The 19,160-nt window shown below is 37.9% G+C and overlaps 2 protein-coding genes across 2 annotated transcripts; both read left to right on the top strand.

The window, feature by feature from the left end:
• Window positions 1–8,580: 8,580 nt before the first annotated feature.
• Window positions 8,581–12,186, top strand: LOC145785389 (ER membrane protein complex subunit 5-like). The gene is made up of 3 exons (XM_082597045.1): window positions 8,581–8,718; window positions 8,873–8,925; window positions 11,992–12,186. The coding sequence occupies exons 1-3, from the start codon at window positions 8,640–8,642 to the stop codon at window positions 12,184–12,186; spliced, it is 327 nt and encodes a 108-aa protein (XP_082453171.1). The 5' UTR covers window positions 8,581–8,639.
• Window positions 12,187–12,235: 49 nt separating this feature from the next.
• LOC145785388 (GPN-loop GTPase 2-like) lies at window positions 12,236–14,637 on the top strand. Its single transcript, XM_082597044.1, has 4 exons — window positions 12,236–12,549; window positions 12,839–13,087; window positions 13,520–13,624; window positions 14,193–14,637. The coding sequence occupies exons 1-4, from the start codon at window positions 12,236–12,238 to the stop codon at window positions 14,419–14,421; spliced, it is 897 nt and encodes a 298-aa protein (XP_082453170.1). The 3' UTR covers window positions 14,422–14,637.
• Window positions 14,638–19,160: the final 4,523 nt, after the last annotated feature.

Raw genomic sequence — 19,160 nt, 5'->3', positions numbered from 1 at the left:
GATTATTCATAACTGAATTTATTTGTATTTTACAGTTGAATGAAGATTTGGAAGATGGAAATTCGCCTATGACGGGGATATTCCCTTCGAAAAGTGGGGTATTACACCGACATATTGCGCGCAATGAAATTAACAACCTTAATCTGCCTAATGCATATCTCGACTATTGTGAAGAAAGCTTATTGCGGACTTGGACTGTGTAAGGTATACAGCAATCCATACAGAAACCCTCTACGAAGGCGCTTTTGAAGAACTTTTCTAGACCCTTACTATGTTGACGTGTATTGTTTTCGCTGTAATGGTCAGAAATAAAAAAAAACTTAACTTAAGTGCTGTATGCGTATGAGGAGTCATATTTTTGCCACAAGACTTCTTATATGGTAGAAACAAAACAGCTAAACAATCGCATAAGCCGAACAGTGCACTACGTAGCACTCTGAAAAGTATAAGCAATTCTAAAAGCAAACATTGAAGGAGAATTCCTGTTGTATTTTGTCATCCGTTTTTGATTTGTACAATAAACATCATAACATACTTTCATCGTATGCTTTTCATGCTGATTTCATAGCACATTACTTTGAAGAATAAAATAGGCTTTCTATTAACACCGTAACTTTAATAAAGTGCAGTATGCCGGAGTAGTTAGTCTAATGTTCACTCTCGACATTAGATCCCTTCACTGCAGAGTACTTTACTATTCTAAAGTTTTGGCGGTACTGCTAAACATTCGAACTGCAGGCGCGGTATCACATTCAACTCTTTGACGTTGTCGACCGAAGTAGTGTTCTGCGCCAGCAGCAAACGTGTCTCGAATTATTGCTGGTAAGGACAGGCCTCTGAAGCTTTACTTAGTAGCATCTTTTCTCTATTGATATCCCCAACTAAATCTGAAAATCAATGACCTATATCATAAATAACATTTAACAATGTATGTTACAATTAGCACACGTGTTCATCACTAATCAACTATACACAGGGATCATGCCAGATTAGTGAATCTTGTCAATATACAAGTACATTAGTCAGTGAGTACATTAGCCATATGCTTATTGCTTAAATTGAAAAAAACAAAACAATATATGTGTAACACATTACGTGATTCACTAGGCATAAGCTCTTAATTTTTACTAATGTCAACCATCACGACATACCGGTACAACATAAAATTACACTATTTTATTATGTTGATCTTACCTGATGAAACTGTTTTTCTCACTGTGCTGTTGAAACAGAAAACCTTTTGTCTTTACCACTTGGAACTTTGTACAAACAAAATCCCATATTTGTAGAGTTACATTGTGGTAAACAGCAGTTTATTCCACCACATTTACGCTTAACTTGTGACATTATCAATTTAAATAAGCATACCTAAAATAATAAGTAGACTAATTGACCTTTAAAACATGACATGCTTAAGATAATAAGAATAGGAAAGTACAACACAAAGGAAATAAACAAAACATAACCTTTGTCAGCATAACGGCCTTAACTGATCCATTCGTACTGATCCACCGTTGATAGTTAGCAATATGCCTGTATTTGCATAGCCTACCTTCCAAGCAGATTCTGTGATTTGACCACAGTCTCTATATTAAAAACTTAAAACTAACTTAGTAGGATAATCTGGTAATAAGAAAAAATAGCCTAGGCCTATTTAGCGGTAATCTGCAAACAAGAATTTAACCTAACAACCTGCAGTTGACATTACTCGGCTAAGCCTGCCTAGTGCCTATAGACTTTTGGCTACAACTTGCAAAAGTACTGTACTTCCACTTGAGGCGCTGTCTCAAATGCTAGGACACACCCTTGCATAGCAACGCCATTGAGCTTCCAGACTAGTAATATAGAGACTGTGGTGTAACTGCGCAGAAAAGAATCTTAGGATAAAATCAAAGCTTTAAAAAAATGTTGTTTTGAAATTCATATGTGCTTATCTGGCAACACCATTTTTTTCCATTTTTTAAATTTTTATCTTGCAACGCTATTATTTCTGTCATGATGATGCAAATTGCAAACTTTGCAAAGTTTTGAACAGTGCTTCCACTTTGAGGGATTTTATCCCGAAATCGGGATTTTTAAACGCTTTGAAGGATAAAAAAAGGAAATGAAGATAGGAAGGATTTTTAACAATTTTACAAGAAAATTTTGTCTTAAAAAGGGAATTGTTGTTTTTAGCAATTTTAAAGAAAATTTTATTAATATTCCCTTTCAAACGTACTAAAAACGACTAGAATAACGATGATCAGCTGGTTTCCGTGGTCACTCGCCATCCGGAAGCAACTTTGTAAAAGGTACCATAAAAAAATCCCCTCTGAGCAACAAAGGAAAACGTATATTCTAGCTCAGTTTGGTCATTCGTTCCCCATCGGCTGGCTTGGCGCATTGGGTTAGGGCGGTGGTAGTAATTACATTGACATGGGTTTGATTCCCACCACAGCTGTTGCTCTATTTTCTTCTGTAATTACCAAACCAGGTTGAAAGGGGATTTTATAATGGTACCTTTTCAAAAGTTGCCATCCGGAACCCCCTCAGCCCCTCTCACTCTCTTTCCCATTCTCGCCTTTCTGTCGCTTGATTTCTACTCTCGCCATTTTGGGAATTGGACGTGAGTGCAGTGAGTGAGTTAGTTCTCAATTCTTTTAGTTAAAATTAGGTAATCCGTTGATTTACAGTTGAACTTGAGTAGCAATGACAAAGTTCACTGAGCTTCGACGTAAAGTGAGTTATGATAAGTTTAGGCTAGTGGTAACCTTCCGGTTTAGAAAAGTTAGTTATAGCCTATGCTAACCTATTATGGTGTCATAATAATAAAGCTAGCTAGGCTGTGTAATGTGTATGTATATAAAACATAGTGTACACAGTCAGACTGAATCAGTATCATGAATAGGCCTACTGTCCTGAAGTTTTTTATCAGTCTCAGATGATTGTGAAGACGTTACTGACAAGAAGAAAAAGGTACCGTATAGCCTAGCCTATAGCGTTAAATTAGCGTATCAAGGAAAACTGAACTAAACACAAAAATAAATTTATTAATGGATAGATAATTCATTAGGCTACCGTACAGGACATTTACCACCTGTACATTTTCGGTGTTAGGGATAGGTTAGGAGTCCGGGTAGAAAAGATAGGAATGATATATGGTAAATGATGTCCAGGACTCCAGGTGGTAAATGTCCCAGAACCGACTTACTGACAAGCAGTTTTTTGGTTGGACAGTGAACAAAGGCAGTAAACCATATTATTGTAAAATATGTACTGCTTATGTGCACCCTAGTGTTCTAATTAAACAACGTTGCTTCGACGTACTGGTGCTACCGAAAAAAATCGAGATTAAAATAGCTTTAACTGAGATTATAATAGCTTTAAAGTTGTATTAGCACCTTTTTTTAACTTAAATAGCGTCATAAATAACCTCCCCTATGAAGGAAATTTTGATGGATTTCCGACAGAGAAAAAAGGGATTTTTCAGGACAAAAAAGGGAACTGAAGAGGATTTATCAATTGTCAGAAGTGGAAGCACTGGTTTTGAATGATCTGAAAGATCCTGAGTTTTCCGAAACTATTTAACACAATTTCATTCAAAAGCCAAGCTTTCGTTAGTTATGTTATGCAGATAACTTAAGTTTTTAGAATTTAATAGGTATGTGGCATGAATGAACATGTTGCTTATAAAAAGAGTGGTGTTCCTCTTCAATTTGGTTGGTTGGTTTTGAATTTTTATCCTCGGACTGACAAAACCTTGATAGGTTATTCCTGGTAGTTTTGCACACTTGTAGAGGCTCTTGATGCAGGGCCAATTACCGAGATTGGCAGAGTGAAGTTTCTGATGAAGTGTTGTTGCCAGGGAATTATTCCATTCACTAGATGCCGCTGAATGGAGAGCAGTCCTGAAATACGTTGCTCAAGCGCACACCCCGAGACTCAACCAGCGCCGCTTAATCTTGAGCCCGGCGCGTAACCACTGAGCTAACAGGGGCGATGAATTTGCTTTGCAAGGGGCTACACTCTGCTGCTATTAGATTTAATGCGTGCGGCGCAGTGTGACAGTTTCGGATTTTTTGTGGTGCCGTTTTGGGGCAGACGTTTGCAGTGCAGTGCTGGCAGTTGACAAATTTATCTGCCCGCGCACGACACCATCACTACTTCTTTGACTGTGGATTCAGGTGTTAGCCTGCTGAAAAAGTACCGTACCTAGCCTAGTGTCTTTGACATAGTAATAGTCTAAATCAAGGGTTTCCAAATCATGGGTTATCTCAATGTTTTGGTAAATATGAGTAATAAGGTCCCGGTCCTACCCTATATTAATGTTGTTCTGGTCTGTTGTTAGTTAAACGTAGGTAACATTCTGTCTACAGGGTACAAGCATCTAATTTGATTACTTGCCTGGCGTTCCAATCAAATCAACATTTTGTAGCCTACTCTTCACCTCAGTTACATTCTTGTGTTCTTTTCTCAGTAAAAATTGCGTGGCGTATTACATCACTGAGGTAAGTCTGATACTGTAGGGCAGTCGATTACAATATTTCACTTCGATTTATTTTGCCCGTCTTTGCCTTAATCTGTCTTGTGTTAAATAGTATAAATACATGTCTGATAAAAATACAGCAAAGGTCAGGGCCCGATTAACCATGAGGCACACGAGGCACAGGCCTCAGTCCCCCTGGCTTTGGGGGCCCCCAATTTTTTTACCTTAGTACTGTAGGCGTCAATACTTTTATAGGTTTCAAGCAGTGCCATGTAAAGGGGGCCCGGACCTCGGGCCCACCATCTTAGGGGCCCACAAATAATAGATTTTTGTGTTTCAGTAAAGTTTTTTTTGAGTTGCTAAAGTTCACTGCATGTACTTGTCCATTAAGAAGATGACTTAGGCCCTTATTATACTAAAACATCTCAAATTTGGGCTCTATTATACAAATTTGGGCCCTAACTACAACGAAACATCTCTAAAAACAAAGTTAAAATGCGATAACGTTAGTAACATGATCTGCAGAAATGTATTTAACATATAACCGGTTTGATGCAATTGAATCATCAACAGTATCATAGCCGATGCGGCCTTTGATGAACTAGATGCTCAGTTCGTAAATTTTTCCAGTGTTCCCTTTGTCGCGCAGTGTCCCAAAGTGTTCTTGGTTGGCTGATTGATGTATTGAAATTGGATATAAATGTTGTTCTTTGTCTGCCACGAGCACGTTTCCCGAGAAGGCGGCCGCTTAGACAGAGATTTTCGAAATCTTCCTTTCTGATAATGTGACCGAGAAATTTGAGTTGCCTTTGAGTTATGTTGTTCAATAGTTCCTTATCTTGATGTACTTGGTTCAAAACTTCTGCATTTGTGATGTGATCAGTATATGAAATCCTGAGCATTCTTCTGTAAAACCACATTTCTGCTGCTTCAATGTTACGCCTAGTTTCTGTGTTGAAAGTCCATGTTTCACAACCATACTGGAGAACAGACCACACTAACACTTTGAGAAGTCGCACCTTCAGAAGAATAGAAAGCTTGCGATCCAATAGAATAGGTCGTAGTCTATTAAAAGCGTCTTTAGCTAGGCCTATTCTTCTTCGTATCTCTTTCTTACATCGTGCGTCCGCTGTTAAGAGAGAACCAAGATAGTTGAAAGAAGACACTTGTTCAATTGTGTTGCCTCCCTGGTGAAGTACAAAGTGGGGTTCAGGACTTTGTTTGGAGATAGTCATGCATTTTGTTTTTTTGTCATTAATTTGAATTCCATATTTTGCACTGATGTCTGAAGTTTTGTTAATTAGTGTTTGTAAACCATCCGGGGATGTCGGTATGAGCACAGTGTCATCAGCATAGCGAATATTGTTTAATGAGATGCCGTTCACTAAAACTCCCTCATCAATACCTTCTATTTCTCTGAGAATCATTTCACTATACAAGTTAAACAGATCTGGTGACATCACACAGCCTTGTCTGACCCCACGTTGAATTTCAAAATATCTAGACAGACCTTCAGGTAGGCGAACTGCAGCTTGTTGTTGGTAATACACATTCTTAATTATGCGCAGGTCCTTGTGATCAACGTTAATGTTGTTCAGCATCTCAAAAAGCTGTTCGTGACGAACTTTATCGAAGGCTTTTTTAAGCAATTGAATATATGAATTCAAAAAGGGCCCAATTGTCACAAAGTGTTTTTGGCACAACTGTTTTGATTATTTTGGTCATTTACATTTGTGGTGAAACTTCGATAATGGTTATAATATATGCTTGAACATACTGGTAAGAAGCATCATACCTAAAAAGTTCACTCAGTGAGGATTCTGTGGAGAAACTATAACGAAGTTTAAGTGCAATTGCTGTAGTTGGGCCCATTTCAAAATCAATGTAAAAATTGATAGGGTATTTTTTATGTGTTTACCGATGTGTTTGAAAAATCTGGCTGTTTTTTTAAGTATCATTTAGTTTAGAAGACAATGAAAGAAATCGGAAAGCACAAATAGTGAAATAAAAAAAAAAAAAAAACTGGAAGGCCCTTTTTGAATTCACATATTCAATTTCTTTTCATTGAAAGAAATCGGAAAGCACAAAAAGTAAAATAAAAAAAATGGGGTTAGGCCCTTTGTGAATTCACAGATTCAATTTATTTTCACCAATAAAAGTGTTTTGTTTTAAAAAATTGTTAGGTGTAAGCAAAATAGTATTTCAGATAGTTTAATTATCATTTCATTTTTAACATTTATAAATATCCTTGACTAGTGGTGTTGTGAGCAGGAAAAACCTGTCCTGTACTTTGAGCAGAAACGTTCTTCTGTATTTACTTTTTCTGAATATATGCACATGAAATTGCTCTTATCTTCAAATACCTTATAAGCCTGGCATATCACATGTTGTACGGTACAAAACAAAAATCATTCTTAACACGAGGGACCTGTTTATTCTTGCCACTAACCTAGGCTACCATACTCTAAAAACTTTAATTTGAGTTGAATGCCTGCATAAAATTATGAAAGCTTTGCCTTGGAATGAAATAATGTTGAATAAAAATAATTTAACACCTGATCCTCAAAACGCTTTACACTACTTTTGTTTACAATTATTACAATGTTTTTACCTTGGTTGACAGAACAAGTAATGTTGCCAGATAAAAAATAAAAATGGGGAAAAACAATAATGTTACCAGATGACCAAATCTGAATGGAAATTGATAATTTCTACAGTTTTGGTTTTATCTGCGCAGTACCGGGCGGCAAAGTTCAAACAGTCAAAATTTTGTACGATGGTATTACCGCGTCGTGACCGATATGTTCCATTGCCAGTATTTTTTTTGTTAGAAATTGTTAACACTTTTGGCTTTCATTCCAAGCAAAGGTGTAGCTAAGAAATGAAAGACCTGTGTTTGTGGTTACTTACACTTGTGTTGTTTTCTAAACTGGTGAGAAAGTCTATTGAAATGAACCACATTTCCATGTCGGTGCAGTGAAAATGTACACAATATTATAGGTCTGCTTGACGATAGAGGGCCCAAAATTATTCTGGCCCCGGGGCCAACAAAGGGTTTAACACAGCACTAGTTTCAAGGATCAATTAATAAACTCTGCTAGTTCAAATTCAAATGTAGCATATATTTTGCTAGTGTTTCCAGTATGAAATTGAAATGAGTTCAATTTCCAATCTGTTATAGAGATTTTTCATCCAACAATTTTTGTAACAAGTATAAGAGTGTTCATCCTGTTAGAAAGTTGTAGGTAAATTGGCTAAACTAATATTTATGAAGTTATAGTTTTGCTTGAACTATTTGTTAGCCCATATTTCATCATTCGCAGAGACTACATGGTATTGCATTGAAAGCGATTGCCAACAGGGGCCCCTAAACTTAGCTGTGCCTCGGCCCCCGGTGAGCCTTAATCAGGCCCTGGCAAAGGTAGTTCTGTAGTATATTACCATATAGCAATCCTGACAACTGAGGCTGCAGTGAAGCAATATCACGTCAAATAACAGTGCTTTAGTGCAAATCATTTTATATACTTGTTTGTACGGCATTGTACGCTTTACCATAGAAAATACAGTGATTGTGATGTCTCTTGGCTGTTTTGGATTAATGTAATGTTGAAATAAAATTGTATCACAACAGACATGGATAGTTGTGACTTTATTTCCTGCTGCTGAAACTCATAGGCTATATTATATACTTAATGTAATTTTTACAAAATGGAACTTTCTACCAAATTTGATTGAAGTCATGAAAATATTTTGCGGTATCTTTTTGAGCTTTGTTTGGTTCTTCATTGTCGTGTGAATCCTTATTTTTGCACATGAACTTTACACAATCAACACCTCAGCTTAGATATACACACCTGAGTGCTGCATGTGAAGCTGAAAACTATGCATTACCTGCCAAGGATAATTAATAAGAATTATAAAGAAGATCCAGCAGCAAACTTTATAATAATATTAACATGTAATTAAATGCATAATCCACTTGGCTTTTGTTTAAAATCAAGATATCTTTTGTGATCCATGCAATAAAAAAGGTTCATCATCCTTACTATAGTTCATCATCCTTACTAGGTTCACCGTCTTATCTTCAGTAATAATAATTTTTGTCCAACAGGATAGATTAATAATAAGTGGTTAGATAGGGTAATGTTGATATTTAAAGCTTGATTGTTTTGAAATGGGAATTTCTTTCAAAAAAGTAATCTTGTTTATCGGTCTTGCTTGTATTGTTCATGCAGGAATTTCAGCAGCACAACGTACGTATTGTAAATTATAATAATAGCTTATCTTTCAATTTATAGAAAGTGTTCTGTGCTTGGATTTTGTAATTATTACAATAAATTCTCACAATTGATCTTAATTTTAAAATGCTTCTGGACTGTTTCAAATTGTATCATTGTTATTTTCCAGATCGGTCATTTGTAAGGCTTACTGAGCAAGAATTTTCATCTTTGCCACTGGATGTGAGTAGTGAGATCAGTAGCATTTTTTAAAATATTGGACTGAGTAGTTATACATAAACCCATTAAAACACACTATGTTAAATATCGATTTGAAGGATTGTAGTGTTTAGTAAAAACTGGCTGGTGGCTTGTGATAGTCAGCTAGCTCAAAGACTTGAAGTGATAATTTTTATTGGTCCATATTAAAAATGCTCACACCAAATGCTGAACATTGACAAGCTTCAATAGATAAGTAATTCCAGGCCACTAGACCTACTTTCAAGCAAAAACTTTATTCCGTCGACTTTTTGACAGGCTTATGTGAAAAGGGTGTACACTGTGCAGTCTCTACAAGTATGCAAACCTGTCAAAAAGCATTTCAGCCCAAGGATACAAATTCCCCCAATCAATCCAACATAAACAAAATTTTAATGGTTCAACTTCCATTAATTTGTTCAAAATTAGAGATGTACCGATATATCGGTATCGGTGATATCGGCCATTTTTTGAGTATCGGTATCGGCATCGGTATCGGCAAAATTTGGCCGATACTGTGGCCGATACTAAACACGTAAAAAAAGGCGTTTGCTGCGGATTTTCTGCAGAAGCAAAGATATAGATTTTTTAACGTCACATTGAAGTAGAAAAATAACAACCTTTTCAAATTTTTGATACGTCACACTCCCATGACTTCATGCGCGCAGTGCCGCGCACCTTTTAGAATTGTTTGCTTACAGTGATTCTTTCACTCAAACAAAACGTTTTGTTTCAGCAGTTTTGCGTTGTTCGATTCTTAAGTTGTAAAGGAGACTCAATTTCTCCAATATTTATCATTTGTGTTTCTTTTTTCTCTCAGCAGAGGATAAAACCAGGCCAAGACTACCCAGGTGGCGGGAATTTGTAGTTTTGCATCGTTTTTGCGTTGCTGGACGTTTGAGGGACCCGTGTGGCTTAGTTGTTTTTGGTGGGCTGGTTCTGTCAGTTTATGATTTGGTTTCCGCCTTTCGTTGTGGTGGACTCACCAGGCTTGAACAAAGTCGTGGCGGAATGGGTGGGCTCAGGATGGGGGCGGTGGGACTGCGAATCTTCACTGAACTAATCAATAAGTGGTCTTGTTGCTCCTGGGATGGCGGCCTCATTGTAAGGGGGGAGTGTCCTTCCCTGCTGTCGGCATGGGGCTGGGCGCTCACTGGTGCGGCGGGCTGTTGCGATTCGCTGGCCATAACGGTGTAGCTTCCACGCTAGCCATTTAGACCATCCAATCAACTATATGTTTCTCGGCAGCCGTTTTGTAGCAAGAATTGACATCGACAAGAATTGAAATGGCTAGTGTGGAAGCTGCACCGTTGTGTGGTTGGCGGGTCACGGCAGCTCGCTGTGCTGGTGAGTGCTCAGCCTTGTGCTGGTGGCTGGGGGGGGGGGGGGCGCTCTTTTCTTCGCAATGAGGTTGTCATCTTGGGCGCAACGGGACCATTTTGATTGGTTTGGTGAGGATTCGTGGTCTCATTGCTTTCTTTTTGGGCCTACTTATTCTGCCGTGACATTGTTTGGGCTTGGTGAGTTTGTTGCGGCTAAGGGTGGAAGTTAATTCGCTGACTGGTGGAGCCGGCTTGCTGGGGTCAGCCGAGTTGCATGGGTTTTTTGAGCATTTGGCGGGGTGGGAGCGATGCAGAATCGTGCATTTTTGCTACCTGGGTAGTCTTGGCCTGGCAAAAGCTTTTCAACCAAACGACAAGCGCCCTTAGGTTGCACATTACTTGTCGAATAGCCTAGCTTTTGTACGACTACACAAATCACTTGGTTGACATTTTACATCTTATTATCAATTATGATAGCCTATTTGGAGAGTTTGCGCAAACACTTTTTTTCAGAAAACCCAATTATGATGTACGGTAATGTTTCTTCCCTTATACCCCAAACCTCAATTACGGTGGCCTTTCATTACTAAAACCTACTATTATGACACAGCAATGCGGTTGAGATTGGATTCTTGAATCTTTAATAAATTATGCCAATTGAAAGCTTTTTTTAAGAGTTTTATGCAAATAAGGTAAAACTTAGCATTTGATATAATTCCTTGCAAATACCAAAATTGCTTCTTTTTGTAACACCAAAGTATCGGCCAAAATATCGGTATCAGTATCGGTATCGGCCTAAAAAAGTGATATCGGTATCGGGATCGGTATCGGCCAAAATATTGGTATCGGTACATCTCTATTCAAAATAAATATTTTTATGTCTCCTGTCACTCATGTGTTAGATGATAAGATAAAGTAATGTCTGGTGGTTTGTGTATTATTTTAATAATTTGCTATGTTTAGGTATTTGTAATTCTTTTTTTTGTTTTTGTGTCTTCATACTACTTATCCAACTAGGCCCTATTTATTGTATATATAATATCATACACATGAAAATATTCTATGCACCCTGACTTAGATTGGCTTAACTTACATAACCGCATGGTTTTTTCAGTGCTTCCATGGTGTAGCTTTCATATCAATAAAACTAATATATTATATATGTTATATTTTCTGCTATTTGTACATTGAAATGCATGTGGAGATTGTACAGCTATGCCAAAATAAACTTAGTTGATTGATTGATATAATTTTTAAAGTTGATCAAAAAGTAATTAATAATTTTTTGTATCGAACTTTTTCAACTTGCTCTTTCATGATTTTGAAACATGTATATAATTGTAAAACTGTAATTTTACTACTTGTGGTTAATTGTAATGGTTAATTCTGGAAAGTGGTTTCATGCTTGGTTCATCATTGGTGGAATTACTATATTCAGTCGCCATCTCTGCCTGAAGCAGACTGCACATCAACTCAGGTCATCTGCCTCCAATCCTCCATGAGTAACGGTTTTAAACCATCTAGTTGAATTACTATGTGTTATTTAATCCAACTATTTAGTTATCAATCAATTATTTATGAAACTTTAAGACGTGAAGTTTCGTCAGCACTGAAAAAGGTTTCATTTACATAATCCTATTTGATGTAAGGTGCAATTTTAAACAATATATTATATATTTGCTTATTGATACAAATCAACTGCAAAAATTAATTGACTTTATTTTTACAGATTGTAGTTCAGTCTATTGCTGGATTAGTCTTGGCTTCCTGCGGAATTCTTTGGGTGTCTGGTGATTTCAAAAACATCCAAATTAATAGTGATATGAAAAGCAAGTCATTCGAAACTGTCGGAAATCGCTTTTCATTTTGCACATTTCATCACCGGGGAAAAGTTTTACATGCTGATCCATACTTGAAACCTTAGGACTTAAAAAAAATTGTAACAAAAGACTCTTATTTGATTTACTGTAATAATGACTTCTAAAAAGAACAATGTGTGTTTTGGACAAATTGTCATTGGCCCACCAGGAAGTGGCAAGACGACTTATTGTAACGGGATGCAGCAATTTATGAGAGCAATCGGCAGGGAATGCTGTGTTGTCAATCTTGATCCGGCCAATGAACACATTCCTTATGATTGTGATATCAATATCAATGAACTGGTCACTGTGGAAGATGTGATGAAAAACTTGTCACTAGGGCCCAATGGAGGGCTGTTGTATTGCATGGAGTATCTTGAAACAAACAAAGACTGGTTGTTTGATAAGCTCAAAGAATTTTCTGAAAGGTAATGTTAAAAATTACGTTATAGCAAGTTACAAATGTCTGCTGAAAATTTCTAATGTATGTTAGTCTACTGAAAATTGCTGCAGAGGCTTGGAATGTTGGCACTTTAAGTATACGACTATACGTATACAACTATACAACATTACAAATTACAATACTGTCAATACATACCACTTTTCAAACAAAACGTACTTCACGCAACATTTGAATGGTTACTCTAGATCATTTTGTAACTTAATCATTGCAGTGTTCAATTGCAAAAAGATCAAAATGGATTAATTTTTTTGCAGGTATTTCATCTTTGATTGTCCTGGTCAAGTCGAGCTTTATACCCATCACACTGCGTTGAGAAATGTAATAGAGGAATTGGCTAGAAAAAACACTCGATTAACATCTGTTCATCTAGTTGATGCTCATTACTGCTCCAGCTCAAGCAAGTTTATATCTGTCTTGCTCACTTCATTGGCAACGATGCTGCACATGAACCTTCCTCATGTCAACGTTTTATCAAAAATGGACATCGCGGAAGATTATGGAAAGTGAGTTCAATTACCTAGCTGCAATTGCAACATGGCATGCTTGTTTGCACCAGTGCAATTTCAACAATGGAATTGGAGTTTTTGTTTACTGTATGATAATAGGAGTAATCGGTAAAAATCCATGCGGAAAATGTTCCGATAGGAAAATACTCATTCGGAAAACATTTCTCTCAAAAAACAAGGATATTTTCCGTATGGATTTTTACCTACATTCGGTAATGACCTGGCAAGCTGGCTGCTTCCATCCTAATACATCAAAACGTAAGGCTTGACTAAGTTGACTTCCTCATTAGCTTGTTATTGCTGTGCGGATGTACAAGCTGCTGATACCACATGGGATGCAGTGGCAGAGATAGCTGTTCTGAACTGACTTTCCTGTTTGTCCCTAAACTTTAGAAAATTTGCAATACCGTACAAGAATATTTTTTGCAGGTTTCCATTTCATTTGGAATATTACACTGAAGTTCTTGATTTGAACAAAATACTAGAAATGGACGACGATGATCCTTTTACAGAGAAATTTCACAAATTAAATGAGTATGTACCGGTTTTGTTTCAGTTCTGTATTTTGACAAAAACTAGGCAGCTTTGACAGACAGTGCAACCAATTTATTTTTGCTTCAAAATTTTTCTTGTTTGTAAAATGACTGGCAACATTGCTTGACAAAAATAACCAAGTCATACTTCTTGTGACGTAAATTATACATTACTCGGATAGTCGGTTTAAAGCAAACAAATTTATTTTCACACAAGTCAGTTCAATCATACACAGCTAAAAATCGATTTTGATCAGCTAGCAGCCAGATCATCTTCAGTTAAGCTCATTCAAATAAAATAATTTATTCAAAAATTCTATTTCAATAAGCTTAACTGAAGATGATCTATCTGATCGAAATCGATTTTTAGCTACATATGATTGAACTGCCTCGTGTGAAAATAAATTTCTTTGCATTACAAGACATGTAACCGAGTCGTTCATATCAAGCATTGTTGTGGGTTTGACACCTGTCAGAAGATATTTCATTTTCTTGATTACTCTGATCAAACTTTTTCTCTATCTTTCAAAAAAATTGTGTATGTTGATGCACTTTCTTTTTTTTTTCAGGAAATTGTGCAGTGTCGTAGAGGATTACAGTCTCGTGTCATTTGTTCCGCTCAATGTGCAGGACAAAGATAGCATGCACAACGTCTTGAAGCAGGTTGACAAAGCTAACGGCTACTATCTGGGCACTGCAGAAGAAAGAAACATTCAAAAACTACTCTCAGTAGCGGTTGGAGCCGACTTTGAATTTTTCAAGTCTGCCACTGTTCATGAAAAATATTTGGACAAATAAATGAAAATTGTTCTGTTTTTTTTTTCTGGTTGAAAAGACTCCAGTGTAGTTGAGAAAACGTCGTTAGCACGTGTTGTTGTGAAATTGCTGGTACTATACCGAAGGCTGCATCTAAAACCGTTTTCTATCATGCCAGGCAAATTATGCGTTTTACTATTTTGTCATTAAGTGTTTGTTGGTACTGTGCTAAAACAATAAACAAAAGAATAATTTGGACCATTCAGTTTGACTTCCACTTGACCGATTCTGAGACAAAGACTTAGTTAAAGATTTGTTCGCTTTGAGGCAGGCATTGTAAATTGCTGTGTTCTAGCCGTGTCCCGAAACACTGGATTAACTATTTCTTACGTGTGGCTAGCGTCAACACCATAATCCTGTGCCAAAAGGGAATACAATTTGTTACATTTTGTCTTTTCCGAGCTCAAGTATAATTTCATATTAATAAGAGGTTACGATGACTCTGTCTGGTCCAGCGGTCCCGACCTTTTTTCTATCATGGACCCAGTGCCGGTCTTTGGGGTGTGCAAACCGTGCGATCGCACAGGGCCCGCAATTTACTCAGAAAATTCAGTAATTTTGTCATTTCCAATGGAAAAATTCAACACGTGAATTCAACAAAGGAATTAGCAACAAGAAAACATAGAGACTCAACGGGTGCAACCTATTTCGTCCCCTGAACATTTCGTACCCTGAAAAGATCAAGAAAAAAAACAACATAGCCGAAGTTGCTGATCGGAGTTGCCGCAAACATTTCAAATTTCTCTCGATCTTTTCAGGGGACGAAATGAGTCGAAATTTGATTTTGTTGCTCCGATTTCAGGAGACGAAATAGGTTGCATCCAGACTCAAGTCAACATAGCTTTATTTCCGAAGAATGCATGATCTTATCCTTTTGCTATGCCACCGGACAGCACCATTAGGCTATACAGTAATATTCGTACCCAAATTTTGAACATGCTCTCAAAATGCCCCAAACTCAAAGTAATTTTTCAAAATTTTCTGGGGGAGGTTCCCCAGACCCCCTGTCGCTGGGTGTCGCCTTCGGCAATCACGCCGTCAGGCTTCGTCTGCCGACAGTCAAACCACCCCTCCCATTTCAAAATACCTAGCTATGCTACTGAATTGGATCATTGTCATTGGGGCCCGCAAAGCATATTCCGCACAGGGCCCGAAATACCCTAACACCGGTTTTAGAATGAAAATAGTCTCGCAGACTGGCAATAGGAAAAACGAAGTTTGACATCTTTGTAAGCCTTAGTTTTTATAGAGATTTAAACACACTTTTAATCATCTGATTATGGTTTTTGAGAGGCCCTTAAAACTTTACCGGTTAGCTACTATTTTTTCAATCTATTGTTGAAATCATGCGTTCCAAACGCCACTAGTCGTGAAGTGACTAACAAGGTGCGGAGCGAGCGAGAAAATTTAGATGGTAATTTTTTTGGGGATGCACGTTACTAAGGGCCCCCTACCTAGATCCGTTACTGCTATAAGGCACCTGCAGCTAATAAGGCCCACCCCCTGGATCTCCGTTGTTACAAATCTTTTAAACAAAATTGGAAGCTCTAATTGGTGCTATGGTGAATTGAGACTAACTGGTAAAGTTTCACAGCCTAAAGTTGAGAACTTTTTGAGTTACGGAAAGTTGAAGTTTGGGGGGGCTGAAATTGAGTGGTTTTATTAATTTTCACATATTTTAGACTGTTCTGCAGTTAACAAACCGCTTTGACTTCCGTTTTTTTGCATTTTATGTGAAAGATATGTGCATGCTGATGCAGTAAAACCAATAAATTCGAATTTTTTTTCTTATTAAAGCAAGACTGATAATGATGATCAGACTAGGCTAATTTTGATAATGAGGCCCATGGGCCCCTGGAGTAACGTTGTGCACGCCTGGTTAAGAAAGTGGGGGTTAAAGACTTGAGTGACCTAAACAATTCTTGTTACACCATTAATCCAATTTGTTATTGCAATGGAAATATCATAATTTCAGAATCAAAATACTTTAGTATCCCTACCATATCTAAAAACACCATGTCGCTTTTTAAAAAATGGAGCATGGGGCGGGGGAGGGAATAGTTGTCTCTGTGTATTTAATTATTAGTTATGTGCCTGTGTTGCCGATTAGAATTTGTTTTGTGGTGTTGTTATTGTGAAAATACACCTTTTCCATCACTTTTGGTGCTAATTCAAACCGGGCCTTATTCACAACACGTGCATCTAATAAGGCCCGCTTGAGATTTTTTTTATTTTTTTAATATTTTACAACTCCTTTAACTTAGAAACTTGTTTCATAGATATGTTGTTTAGATAGACCCAAAGTATCCTCATTCCAAGTTTCGTTCAAAATTATGCAGTATTTAGAAAAATATTGAGGTTTGAAAATTAGCGGGCCTTATTAGCTGCAGGTGCCTTACAAGTAGTAGATACTATACAAGATATATACAACTATACAAGATATAGCAACTAGGTTATGGTAGGTAAGATTCATACGTATTAATTCTGCCCCGATAGCTCAGTTGGTAAGCGCGTGATTTCATAAACGAAGAAGCTTCAAGATCAAGCAGCGCTGGTTCGACTCTCGGGGTGTGCGCTTGAGCAACGCACGTTTGGACTGCTTTCCATTCAGCGTCACCTATAATGAATAAAATAATTCCCCAGCAACAAAGCTTCAACAACCGGAAACTTCACTCTGCCAATCTCGGTAACCGGCCCTGCGTCAAAAGCCTCTACAACAGGGGTTCCCAACCAGTGGCGTAACCAGAAAAAAAATTTGGGAGGGGCCAAATATTTGATGAATTGAAGAGGACGACAAAGTGTTTGATTTAAGCCATCGCCACCTGATGTGCAGTGACGTATCCTGGTGGGTTGAGCAAGGGAAGCAATAAAAGTGGTGGGGGTTAGAGCGTACCGAAGGCAGAGGTGGGCAGTAGCGCGCTGCTATTTTGGTAAAAGTAGCGGTAGCGGCGCTACTTTTTAGTTGGAGTAGCGGCGCTATTTTTTTTCCAAAGTAGCGGGAGAGGCACTACTTTTTTTCAGTCGCACTCCCGGCTACCCGCTACTTTTTAATTTAAAGTAAAAAAAATACTCGTTTTTTTCGCAACACTGGCGTGGTTAAGCAGTTATATTATATAGCCTATAACCCTATATGATCGGTTTGGTTGCAAAGTTTCGGTCTTTTGGGAATCTCGTTTTCTGGTGTGAAGCTGCGATCAAGGTATGAAATCGATAATGTTCATTTTAATTTTGATAATAGCCGAAGTAAATTTGTATATGATTTATAGAATATAGACTACATGCAGTGAGCATTGCCTCATCAGTCATCACCTATGTTAAGATGTCCAAAAATAAGGTTTTATCGTAGGCTATTGGTTAAAGTAAAACTGTTGACAAATGGTTAGCTAAGATATTTGTTGCTAATAAAATTTTCTTACACGGTGGTTTTTGTAAAAAGAAATTATTACAGGGCAATTTTGTGTGATTTGTTTTGCTTACAACTTTGAAGTTACAACATAGTTTGTCTTATTTCTAAACAGCTCATTTATTTCTAGCTGACGTCAACTTCTTCGGCGAATATCTCCGTGTGATGAAGCCTATCTGCCAGGCTTTAGACATTCTCCAGGGCGAGTCCAAGGCGTATTACGGAGTCTTGCTTCCAACCATTACAATTTGGGCGAAGAAGTTGACTGAGATCAGTGATCTTGTGAGCTGTGAGGAGTTGAGAGTGAAAGTCCTTGAAGGGGTGAAGAAACGATTCAACAAGTGCTTCAACGACATGAAATGCGGTATGGCATCATGTCTTCATCCCTCCTTCAAGACGTCGTGGCTACAATTTCTGCACTACGTTTCCACGGATGATGCTGACACACTGCGAGAAAAAGTCAAGACAGATGTAATTCGACTGTTGCGGGAGACATCAAGCCAGGTTGATACCGTGAAGAGTGACACCAACACCAGTCACGACTCCGAGGATGAATTTTTTGGTGTGTTGGCGCCATCCCGTGAAACGTCGGTGCAGAAGGAAACAGCAATGTGGACGCCGTTTTTTCGGACAGGAGCAAGTCCTTGAGATTTTCGAATACCGAGTTAAAACATCTGTTCATTAAATACAACACCCCCATTCCTTCCAGTGCTGCAGTGGAGAGACTTTTCTCTGTTGGAAAAGATGTGCTTAAGCCAAAGCGGCAGGACTTAGTGACTCTCATTTTGAAATGCTTGTGTTTTTGAAAGATGCGTAACAATACATTTCCCTTAGAAAGTGTTTTCTATAACGACGTTAAAATGACAGTGTTACTGTAAACAAATGGTAACATTCGTTTTTTTTCAAAGTTGTTTTTGCGTCACTCGGGACTTGCAAAGTGTTTCCTAACTTATTGTCATTTTAGACAAAAGTAGCGGAAGAAGTAGCGGTAGCGCGCGCTACTTTGGTCCAAGTAGCGGTAGCAGGTAGCGCGCTACTTTTGTAAATTGGTAGCGGGTAGCGGTAGCGCGCGCTGTTGTGGTCCAAGTAGCGGTAGCGAGTAGCGCGCTACTTTAAAAGTAGCAGGTGCCCACCTCTGGCCGAAGGCTCGCGTATTCTATAGGAGGGTCCGGCGGCATGCTCCCACGGAAATTTTTGCAAAATTACACTCAAATAATGGATTATAGTGCTTTCTGGAAACACTTTTAGGGTAATATTTGTATGAAATTTATTAGCAGATAAACAGCTATTAACTTATTAAAGGTAGCTCTTACACACG

This window comes from Aplidium turbinatum, chromosome 16 (assembly GCF_918807975.1).
Source record: "Aplidium turbinatum chromosome 16, kaAplTurb1.1, whole genome shotgun sequence".
Classification (NCBI taxonomy): domain Eukaryota; kingdom Metazoa; phylum Chordata; class Ascidiacea; order Aplousobranchia; family Polyclinidae; genus Aplidium; species Aplidium turbinatum.
Note: the sequence above shows the minus strand (reverse complement) of the source record. Positions and strands in the feature narration are given on the sequence as shown.

Excerpts from the sequence above, each read along its gene's own strand:
- LOC145785389 (XM_082597045.1), top strand. The coding sequence starts at position 8,640 with ATGGGAATTTCTTTCAAAAAAGTAATCTTGTTTATCGGTCTTGCTTGT. Across the intron at positions 8,719-8,872 it reads AGGAATTTCAGCAGCACAAC|ATCGGTCATTTGTAAGGCTT; the intron begins GTACGTATTGTA and ends GTTATTTTCCAG. Across the intron at positions 8,926-11,991 it reads TTTCATCTTTGCCACTGGAT|ATTGTAGTTCAGTCTATTGC; the intron begins GTGAGTAGTGAG and ends TTATTTTTACAG.
- LOC145785388 (XM_082597044.1), top strand. The coding sequence starts at position 12,236 with ATGACTTCTAAAAAGAACAATGTGTGTTTTGGACAAATTGTCATTGGC. Across the intron at positions 12,550-12,838 it reads CTCAAAGAATTTTCTGAAAG|GTATTTCATCTTTGATTGTC; the intron begins GTAATGTTAAAA and ends ATTTTTTTGCAG. Across the intron at positions 13,088-13,519 it reads ATCGCGGAAGATTATGGAAA|GTTTCCATTTCATTTGGAAT; the intron begins GTGAGTTCAATT and ends TATTTTTTGCAG.